This window comes from Odocoileus virginianus, chromosome 17, assembly GCF_023699985.2.
Source record: "Odocoileus virginianus isolate 20LAN1187 ecotype Illinois chromosome 17, Ovbor_1.2, whole genome shotgun sequence".
Lineage (NCBI taxonomy): Eukaryota > Metazoa > Chordata > Mammalia > Artiodactyla > Cervidae > Odocoileus > Odocoileus virginianus.
Window position 1 is genome coordinate 17,132,041 of NC_069690.1, and position 10,416 is coordinate 17,142,456.

General features: G+C 49.0%; 1 protein-coding gene across 4 annotated transcripts; it reads left to right on the plus strand.

The window, feature by feature from the left end:
* The first annotated feature begins 1,132 nt into the window (after positions 1-1,132).
* On the plus strand, positions 1,133-5,715 carry COPRS (coordinator of PRMT5 and differentiation stimulator). 4 transcript variants are annotated; one of them, XM_020885395.2, is made up of 6 exons: positions 1,546-1,874; positions 2,230-2,341; positions 2,741-2,807; positions 3,885-3,951; positions 4,333-4,554; positions 5,288-5,715. In XM_020885395.2, exons 2-6 carry the CDS (start codon positions 2,244-2,246, stop codon positions 5,455-5,457), a joined length of 624 nt encoding a protein of 207 aa, XP_020741054.1. In that variant the 5' UTR covers positions 1,546-1,874; positions 2,230-2,243; the 3' UTR covers positions 5,458-5,715. The 4 variants fall into 4 exon arrangements, with proteins under 4 accessions (XP_020741055.1, XP_020741054.1, XP_020741057.1 ...); XM_020885398.2 differs by lacking the exon at positions 2,741-2,807 and having other exon boundaries at positions 1,550-1,874; XM_020885394.2 differs by lacking the exon at positions 1,546-1,874 and having other exon boundaries at positions 1,898-2,341.
* Positions 5,716-10,416: the final 4,701 nt, after the last annotated feature.

Sequence of the window (10,416 nt, forward strand, 5' to 3'; positions counted from 1 at the left end):
GGACACATTTCAAGTGCTCACCCAGCCCCGTGGTTTCCTGAACAGCACATATAAAACTTATTTCCACCATCAGATAAGTTTCTGCTAGACACTTGACTTAGATCCAGTTAGATCTGGGGAAACTGACTCATGGGTCAGAGCAGAAGACAAATGGTCACACACTCTTGTAGGAAAGTCTGCATAGAGAAAAAAATGTTACCTATCAACTGTTGGGCTATTTTTCAAATGCCTTATGTAATGTATAGACAACATTCTTTGAAAGATTTGGAGGAATAGTGTAATCTCAGATTGTCATAAAATGGCGTGATGAACAAAGAATCCCAGCTTCCAGCTTTTCTGCTACATACAGGTTAAGGTGATTATCACACCTTGAGCAGATTTGTTACGGAGGTTCAGGCAGCGCAGGGAAGGAAAGGCAGCAAGGGCTGCCTTTAGAGTTTGGTGTTCCCCAGCTCGGGTGCTGCCTAACTTATGCTGCCCTCGGCTGTAGAGGGCCGGGCTTGGAGCACTGAAAGATAGGCGCCTAGGTGAGACTACGTGCACAGTGCAGGATGTTTAGGGTTACTGTGACCGAGTGTCGTAGCCTATAAGGGTGTCTGAAACGTTAGAGGAGTTTTGATCAACCTGGCTTTGTTTCTAAATGGGTTAACGCGAAGACCTGTCAGCTCAGGGTGAGAGTCACTGTGCTCCTGAGTTGTCTCATCCATTTGTGGGAGGGTTGTAGCCTGATATCAGCCCAAGTTCTAGAGAAACCTGTTAATAGAGAAAAGAAAATGGGATTAAAGCTACAATTGCCTATAAAGTCTTTAAGCTCTTACCCACTATTTTACGCACTGTTAGGTAGACGCGGGTAAATTGACTGTTCTAACAGGTTTTGAAGGAAAGCAGGTCCATTGTGATTGGGTGGGGGTAACACCCGGGCGTTCCAGACCAAGCTAATCGTTTAGCCTTGGGATCTGCATCGCCAGTGGCTACAAAAATCAGATTTCGGGACGGCTGGGTAGACTGGGCTTTCGGAGGCGGGCACGCCCCGCCCCTTACTCCGCCCCGTCCGTTGCCCCGCCCCTGGTTCCCTCTTGACCCCCGCGCCCCGCCCCCGGGCCGAGAGTACCCCCGGCTGATTGGCCCTCAACGGCGTATCCTAGGGCTGGCAGCCAGGCCTGCGCATCACGTGGCCGAGCGGCGTCCTGGGCGCCGAGCCGCGGGCAGACAGGCATGGACCCTCCGACCGCCGGGGCCCAGGCGCTGAGGGCCGCGGAGCAGCCGCGGGGTCTGCAGCTGCCGAGCGGGCGGGAGGTGCCCCCGAGCCCGGGGGTGAGCGCGGCGCGGGGCCTGGGCGCGGCCACCACCTGCGGCCGGCGGCGGGAAGTTGTGGGGGCTCGCGGGGCCGGGGCCAGGAAACCGGGGAAGCGCTCCCGGCTCGCTTCGGGCAGCCCAGCCGTTTAGGCGCGCGCCCGATCTGGAAACAGCCGGGCCGCGGGACTGCGGGGCGGGGCAACCTCGAGGACGTGGGTGGGCTCACCGGGCTGGGAGGGCTGGCTGTTAGCTCCAGGGCGCCTTTGCGTCCTTGCCAAATGGGAGGTGATGCTGCTGACCGACAGCTGGGACTGCTGCTGGGGGGCCCAGGCTGGGGACGGGTGAGGGTGGCGAGGAAAGCGACTTTCCCGGAAGGATCCGTGTCCCATGGTGGGGATGCTCAGCTAAGCCAGAGCACCGGATGATGTCTCCTGCGCGCGCTCCTTTTCACTGAAACCAAAAGGCCGCGTTTGACGCAGGCTTTCTAGAAACTTGTTTTCTTTTACGCGCCAGACCGCTCCCGGTTTCTCAAAGACCGCTGTTACGTCCTGCCCTTGTTCAGTAATCCCTTTTAGACGGTGAGCTTTTGAGGGTAGGAACGCTCTATTTAGTGCTGTAAACCCGATGCGTAGCGTAGTGCCTGGCACCTTAGACACGCATATTTATTAATCGGATGGAAGAGGAATGCTTGTCTAAGCATCAGAGACATCCTAACCAAAATAAGATAGGAAAAATGTAGTGGTAGGCTTATAAAGAAAATTACTTCAGCGGGCAGGTAGGATGAGACTGATTTTGTCAGGCCACAGCAGGAAGGTTCCTGCACTTCCTCTCCAAGATGAGAGGATGGTGGTCCTAGCAGAGGCAGGGAGGTGAGGATGTGCAGGGCAAATGGCTGGGAGCTTGGAGAGATAACTGTGCTGCACACGTTGATAGAGCCTGAAGGGGCGATGTGGATGCCATGGCGAATTTTGTGCTCCAGCAGTGGAGGCCTGTTGAGGTTTCTGGGCAGAGTGGTGATTTCCAGTGTGAGGCTGCAGTCAGATGGGTGAGTGTGGGACCCTGGTGGTCCAGGGGCTAAGACTCTGTGCTCCCAATGCAGGGGACGTTGGTGGGGGCTCCCATATGCTGCAACTAATACCTGGTGCAGCCAAATTAAAAAAGAAAAAGTGGGTGAGTGGGAAGGCAGTTAGGGAGCTCTAGCAATAGAAGAGGTGAGAAGTCCCACTACTGGTCAGCAGGAGTGACCGGGAGTTGTCACTGACTACTGGAGTTGGAATTAGCTCATTAAATCCAGGTTGGACTAGATTGTGATTAACTGGGGCAGGTGCCAAGCGCAGTTTAAATGTACGGGCAAAGAAGGTGGATTTCAGCTCAATAAATGTTATATTCCTGCTGTGTGCTAGGTGTCTTCATCAGTGTAATCTCATTATAAACCTCCTGCCAGGTTAGAACAATCATCCCCAACTTCCAGAGATGGAAATCCAGGCACAGTGGCTGAAATGGTGTCCCAGGTACATCTGGGATTGAGTGTATGGGATTGAAGTCAGGTCTTCTCATGCAGTCTGTGAACATTTCTCACCTCACTTAGAGGTCTTCACAGGTGATAGGATTTCAGGAACTCTTTTGTTTTTGGCCATACTACCCAGATGTGGGATCTCAGTTCCCCGACCAGGCATTGAACCCATGCCCCCTGCATTGGAAGTGTGGAGTCTTAGCCACTGGATCGCCAGGGAAGTCCCAGGATTTCAGAACTTTTGAGCGATGGGAGCAGAGAAACCTAGCGATGGCTATGAAGGAAGACAGTTTCCCATCAACAACTGCCAATTTCCCTTCAACAACTAAAGCTCTTTGGTCCTCATGTGTTAGTCAGGAGATGAAATTTGATAAAAGAGCCATTAGCTAGATAAAAAGTAAAGGTAAAGATGAACACGGTGGTATCCACTGCGCTGAGGGAACAAAGGGGTGAGATTGGAATGACTAAAATGTACAAGCTCAGAGGAGAATTTCAGGGATCTGAAATCCCAGCCTCTGAGGAGGGGGTACTGTCCTGTCCTGGCTAGTTGGAGTCTCTGAGCTTGGAGGAGGAGTCCTGAGGGCCCAGACCAATCAAGAGAGGGCCCGGTGAGGGACTTCCTTGGTGGTTCAGTGGTGAAGACTCTACGCTTCAATACAGGCAACCTAGGTTTGATCCCTGGTCAGGGAACTAGATCCCACATGCTGCAGCAAAGAGTTCACATGCCAAAATTAAAGATCCCGAGTGCTGCAACTAAGAGATGGTACAGCCAAATAAATATTAAAAAATGAAAAAAAAGATAGGGCCCAGCGAGGAGACTGGCTCTGTATGTGCTGGCAGACTGTACACTGGATTCAGTAGGCACTCAGTGAAGGCAGGTGATCCTGCCGGCAGGGGTGATGCCCACAGGAATGGGAAGCAGCAAGTCCCCGTGTAACAGGGCACAGTAGAAATGTGGGTTGCAGGGTCCCACCCCAGCGTTGCAAAGGAGGGTCTGAAAGGGTGGATATGGGGCTGAAATACTGGCCATTCCCGAGATATCCAAGTCCTGGGTCCTTGTTTCTTCTTCCCGCAGCCTGCCTTTGCCCCAGCTGACCACTCCAATCAGGAGAGAGCGACTGAGAACACCACAGATCGACTAGGCAAGTAGGCAGCAGAGCCTGGGGTGGCGCTTGGGAGCCACCAAGGAAGTCTGTACTGTGAGAGCTTATCATTGCCAGAAGCCCTTTCCCTCCGTGTCATTTAAACCACCTGAAAATACACACTGTACCTGATTTCCTCATGTGAGTGAAAAGACATGGTAGTGAATGGCCTCGTTTAAGACACAACATCTTATTGAAAATAAATTATCAACCCTACTTGTAAAACTGGGAGCAGAACGACAGTGTTTAAATAAGTGCTCTGGTGGCTAAGGGGCTCTGCCCGCTTGTGACTGTTGCCCTCTCAGGAAGTTTGCTGAACATCTTCCTAGCAGAACATGACCAGGTTGTTTTAAGCTGTTCTTCCTTTTGTCCATTTCTTAGCCAACGGAGCACAGAGCATCCCTCACGATAGTCCTGCTCATGGTGAGGGCACCCATTGTGAAGAGGAAGGCTTTGCTGAAGATGACGAGGATTCTGATGGGGAACCAAGTCCCCGGGAGCTGTCAGAAGGGATGTCCGGCTGTCTACCCAAGGAACAGGCTGGTGATCTTTTTCACGAGGATTGGGACCTGGAGTTGAAAGCAGATCAGGGGAGTCCATATGGTAGGTGCGGGGTTTCTGGGGTCCTAGGCCAGGCTCTAGTGCAGTTGGAAAGAATCTGCCTGCCAGTGCGGGAGATGCAAGAGATGAGGGTTTGATCCCTGGTTTGGGAAGATCCCCTGGAATAGGAGATGGCAACCCATTCCAGTATTCTTGCCAGGAACGTCCCATGGACAGAGGATCCGGGCAGGCTACATGTAGTCTATGGGGTCACAAAGAGAGGCAACTGAGCACACACAGGCCAGGCTCCTGAGACCCTCCTACCAGATTAACCCCTAAACAGTTTGGAAGAGGGAGCCACATCTATTAGTTTTGCCTGATAGCTCTTACAGGTCTGAAATTTCTGTGACAGCTCCTCTTTCATATTGGAGGTGGGGGTTGGTGGGGGAAGTGCCAGTTTTGTATTTTATTTTATAACAGTATGGGTCTGTTTGAATGTTGAAACAATGTTACTCTCTCCAAATATCTTTGTATGAATGGAGCAGCCGCAGACAGAAGTGCTCTCGTTGCTTTCTCTGCGCTGCTAAAAACCTGTGTCAGAGAAGCGGGACTGTGGGTGGCCTTAGAATGAAGGTGCTTGGGATTCTCCAGCAACGGAAGACGTGTGCATGCGTGTGTGCCCGCCTGTGCATATGTTTAAGCAAAGACGTGCAAGTGTCTGTCCCCTAGATATTTTTGGGTCTCTCTTGTCACACTCCCTCCTTCCTTTTAATCTGTCTTTTAAAACTGCCTGCAGATGCTGACGACATCCAAGGTTGCCTTTCTCAAGAGGTCAGACCCTGGGTGTGCTGTGCCCCACAAGGAGACATGATCTATGACCCCAGTTGGCACCATCCGCCTCCACTGATACCCCATTATTCCAAGATGGTCTTTGAAACGGGACAGTTTGATGATGCAGAAGACTGAGGGTGTCACTTTTGCCTGGCGGGTGGGTAGGTGGGCCCCTCAGGTCAAGGTCTCCTTTCTTTGAGGTGTGAGAGGTCACATCTGAGGAAACATTCCCAGTTGTCCCCCAGTTGGGCAAACGGACTGGTGTTAAATAAGGTCCCGAGTGCCCTGGTTCTGTTGTTGTTTTTATAAGCTCCTCCTTGGAATGTGTGAGTGTTTATGTCTGTGTTAGGGGGAGGAATCGTGTTCTTTATAAATAAAAGAAGAAAAAAGTCAGTGTGCTTTTGCCTACTTCCTCCCCCTTTTTCATTAGATAATTCTGAGCAAAGCTTCCTCTCCTTCGTTTAAAACCCTTCAGTCCATTTTCATGATTGACGTATCTTGAGATGAAAGATTAAACGACTTTGTGAAAGAAGACAATATTTTAGTTTGGCCTCTGTGGATCTGGTGCTACTGACCAGAAACTGGGACCCAAGAGACGCTGGTGACTTCACGGCTGACTTGTATTCCTGTTGTGGAAAATTGACCATTTACTTAGTTAACAAGGACTTTCTGCAGGCTGGAAAATGAAATGGCAAGTTAATTAAAGCAGCAATTGTATAACCCTCAATTGGCCTGAAAGGGTTTTACACTCTGTTTTCCATTTAATCTTCTAATCCTTACAAAAAAGTCACTTAAAAATTTTTTTTTTAACCTCATGTTAGAGAGGAGGAAAATAAGGCCCAAAATGTTTTGACCTCTCCCAGATCACACAGCTGGAGACTTGTGTGACTTGATCTGTGACTTGATCCCATACACAACTCTGAAGTCTTCCCGTGGTTGCCCTCATGTGTGCGTGTATGTGAGCGTGTGAGTCTGGAGGAGGGACCTGGGGGGCCACACCTCAGCGGGTTTGTGATGCCCCAGACCGAGTCAGTCACACTTGCCCCTTGGCAGCCTGAGGAATTGTGTCTTACCTCCCTGCCTCCTTAATGAAACTGAGTCAAGAAAAAGTTTCAGACTTGAAACCTGAGTCCACTTCACAGCAGTTAAATGAAGAATAAACCATTTAAGCAAATTTTTGGAGGCCTCATAAAAAGTCTGCTGGGCTTCCCAGGTGGCGCTAGTAGTAAAGAACCTGCCTGCCAATGTAGGTTAGATGACAGAGAAGTGGGTTTGATCCCTGGGTTGGGAAGGTACCCTGGAGGAGGGCATGACAACTCACTCCAGTATTCTTGCCTGGAGAATCACATGGACAGAAGAGCCTGGCGGGCTACTGTCCATAGGGTTGCAAAGAGTTGGACACGACTGAACAACTAAGGATGCATGTGTAAAATGCGTGAATAAGGCAGCACCATATGAGGGAGGGCAGTGGCTTTGACTGTGAGGAGCCCTCATGGCCAAGACTGTCCTAGGGAGAAAAACGGTCTCTTCCGCTGTCCTTCCTGGGGAGACAGTCGTAGACCACAACCCCACACCACTCTGGCTATACTCCTCCCAGCGCCACGGCTGATGAGGCCATGAGTATGTCTGATGTGAAAAGAGGACCTTGAGAAATTGAGCCAAGAAACATTGAGGAATTGGGGACCATGGCATAGTCACCAAAAAGAAAACTGGTGGTGTGGGCAGGTTATGTGGGTGCATGTGTAGTTACGAGGCAGCTGAAACAGTAGAAGCAGAAGTCACGAGTTGGGGAGATTCCATGTATGTTGGAGGGAAGGAAGAAAGTAAGAAGCACATGTGCATGAGTAACTGAGCAAAGAAAATAGACAGGCTGCTGTGGTCCATGGAATGGTGGTGCATTTGGGCTCTTGTTGCTTTTTAAAAGTTACCCTCTGCCATTCTTCTTGGGTCTTCCCAGCAATATTCTCTTAAAGACGTTAGAATGGTTTTTACGATTGAAAGTTGGGTATGTCAGGAGAACAGGAAAAGAGGGGAGGGGTTAGTCAGTTGTTCTGGTTTAGGTCTCATTCTGATGCCCTCTTCTAGGGTGGATCAAACAGAAAGGTGTAGACAGGTGGGTGACTCCCCAGGCTGTGAACCCTGGTTATCTCAAGGGGGTGAAGTGCGAGTAAGAAAAAAAAAGGTAGGGACTTGGAAAAATGCTAATGATATAATAAGTGAAAATACCAGACTCTAGAACCACTCTGATATTATTGGAAACCTGAAAAAATGGCATATGTAAGGGATGAGGATTAACATGGACAAATGGAAACAATTTGATCAGACAGTGGAGGTGTTGGCAATTTGCTTTTGTATTTTTGTTTTTTTAATATAGATTTTGCAGTGATGTATGTAAAGACACGTTGTTATCCTAAAACAAGATGCCGCCTCTGCCTTGTCTTCCTCATTCTCTCTGACAAGTGTCACAGCACCTGACCCCCTCTGCCGTAATCGCCGGCATTTGGGTCCACTTCCTTCCTCAGAGTGAGAGCTCTCTGAAGGCAGGACCAAGTCTGACTCCTCAGCCTCCCTGTTTCTTTAAGACGGTGTGTAGAAATAGGACAGAGAGAAACGTCCAGAAGTGGTCAGATCTGCAACCATCCTTTACTCTGAAAACTTTACGTCAATGACCATATGAACTTTGTTCTCCAAACACTATAGAGTGTGTGGATGACCAATGAGTTTGTGATACAGCTTATCAGATAAACAGCAAATCATGGTTATATATGAAATAATTGAGTAAAAAGGAAACGTCACAGTGACTTCTAATCAGCATCCTGTAGTGAAGAACTTTCATTTTTGGTACCCAAAAAAACACAAACCACAAAACCCAAAGCCAAAAAGCTACTATATATCTGAATCTCTGATTTCTGAGCTGAGAGGTACAACCTCAGAATAGGGAGAGAACATGGATGTTGCTTAGTTTGGCCTGCTCGTGTGTGTAGGAATCATCTCTCCCTACTTCCCGGCACGGGGAGCTCATTCCCTCGGAAGGAGCCCGTCCACTGCTGGTTAGCGCTACTTGCTGGAAAATCCTCTCTGGTGTGGAGTTGGAGTCTAGCCATCCGGTGGTCCTGGTCTGCACTGCGGTCCTGATATGTTTTTCCATTGTAGGAAATGAGCACTCTTATCCTCTCTCCAGCTTTTCCTTTTCTAGGGACTTGCAAACATGTGTCAGAAATTGAGAGATTGGGGGAGAGGAAGAAGGTAGAGGGGGGAAGAGGGAGGAGTTGGAGGGGGGAAGTGGGGGAAGGGAATGTTTTGTGAGTTTGGCAGGCATCACAGCATTGAGAGAGGTTGAACTTGTTCAGTGAGGGCAGGTGGAATAGAAGAGGACCAAGGACAGAACCCTGGGGAGCGTTAGGGATTACCGGGTTGACAGAAGGATCGGATCCTGAGGGCAGGCTGTGACCCAGGGGGAGGAAAACCCAGGTGAGTGTGGGCGCCACTCAAGCTGTATCTAAGGAGAGACTTTTAAGGAAGAGGGAGTGGCCATCTCTTCTGGAGGCCAAGTAAGGTGCAGGCTGAAGAGGGTGTTTGGGGATGCGGGAATCAGAAAGCGCTCGGAGAAGTATTGACTTGGGGTCCGCGCAGGGGTGGGGATGGGGCATCACAGGCTAACACATTTTGAGGGATGCACCCGAACTTTTTGGTGCTGCTGTTTCTCTTGAGCTGGACGGGGGGCAATGGTGACTTCCGGCCAACTTCTCTCAGAATGTGCAAACCAGGCCGGGAAGAGGCAGTGATGGGAGAGAAAAGGAGTGACCAGTGAGAGGGGCAGACATGGGCAGAGGCTGCTGGAGAAATAGAGGCAGGAAGGGACTGTTAGTGGGGACAGAAGAGAAACTCTTATTCTGGTGTTTCTTTTAAACAATCTCATTAACCAGGAAAGAAACCACATCTGACCACTTTAAAAACTTGGGTGATGGAAAGGAGAGGAAAAACGTGTTTCTTGTGTGTCTGGGTGACATTTCTGATGTGCCCTGGTTTCTCACCTGCCCTGTGTCCATGGAAGCAGGCTCCTTGCCTTCATGCAGGCACATGACAGAGTCAAAAACAGCCAAGACACTTTGTTTTTTTTTAGCTTCGGTTTTACAAAAAGGCATTTTTAAATTAAAAAAGAAATGTGTATATATTTGGTAAGCAGGCAAAGGAGTTTGGGGCCAACAGACTATGAATCTTGTAGAAATTTGGGAAGAAAGACTTTTCCCGAGGCCAAAAAAAAAAAAAGTCCCCTAGTCTATGAGAAGGAAGATGGAGAGAACAAAGAGAGCACTCTGGAGACGCTAAGAGCAGATGGAATTATGAACCCCGGGGGGTTAGGTCCCCAGAATGATAGATGTTGGTGCTTCTAGGCAGTCAGGACCATCTCCCAAAAGATGCCCAGGTCTTCAGCATGCAGAGAACTGGAGGGACCCAGAGGGGCCGTGGGACAGGAAAGACCTGTGAAGATGGATATCGGATGATGTCTTGCACTGCTTGAGGTGCTTGAGAAAGTGTGAACCCCAGAAGGTGCACTTGGAAGCTCAGGGTCGGAAACTGGGATGGTCAAAGACACGACTGTTTTGCTTCTTGAACCCCTGAAACGTAGAGTTAACAGAAGCCAAGATGAGAATGAATTACTGCTGGGGGCAGGGGGCCAGATCATCGGGTAGGTATGATGGTGTATTGAAAGTATCATCATGGGCTGATTCATATCAAGAGTGCTGCTAATTTTTGCGTTTTTATTTTCTATCTGGATGAAAAACTCCCCATTTTTGTATTGTGGCAGAACAAACAGAATTGTGCCATTCACAATTTGTGTGAGTTATGTTGTGTATTTTTGTATGGCTCTGGCATGTTTCTGTCTGTTATGGCTTTCTTCCCTTTTGGAAGGTCTGGAGGAATGTACTCTTTCACTTCACCCCTAAATTAGTTTGGTGCTGTGTTTATTTTTAAAAAGTCTTTATTGAATTATTTACAAGATTCAAATGTACAACATTTACACTATTGCTTCTGCTTTTTATGTTTTATGTAAATATTTACAAATTTACAATATTGATTCTGCTTTTTATG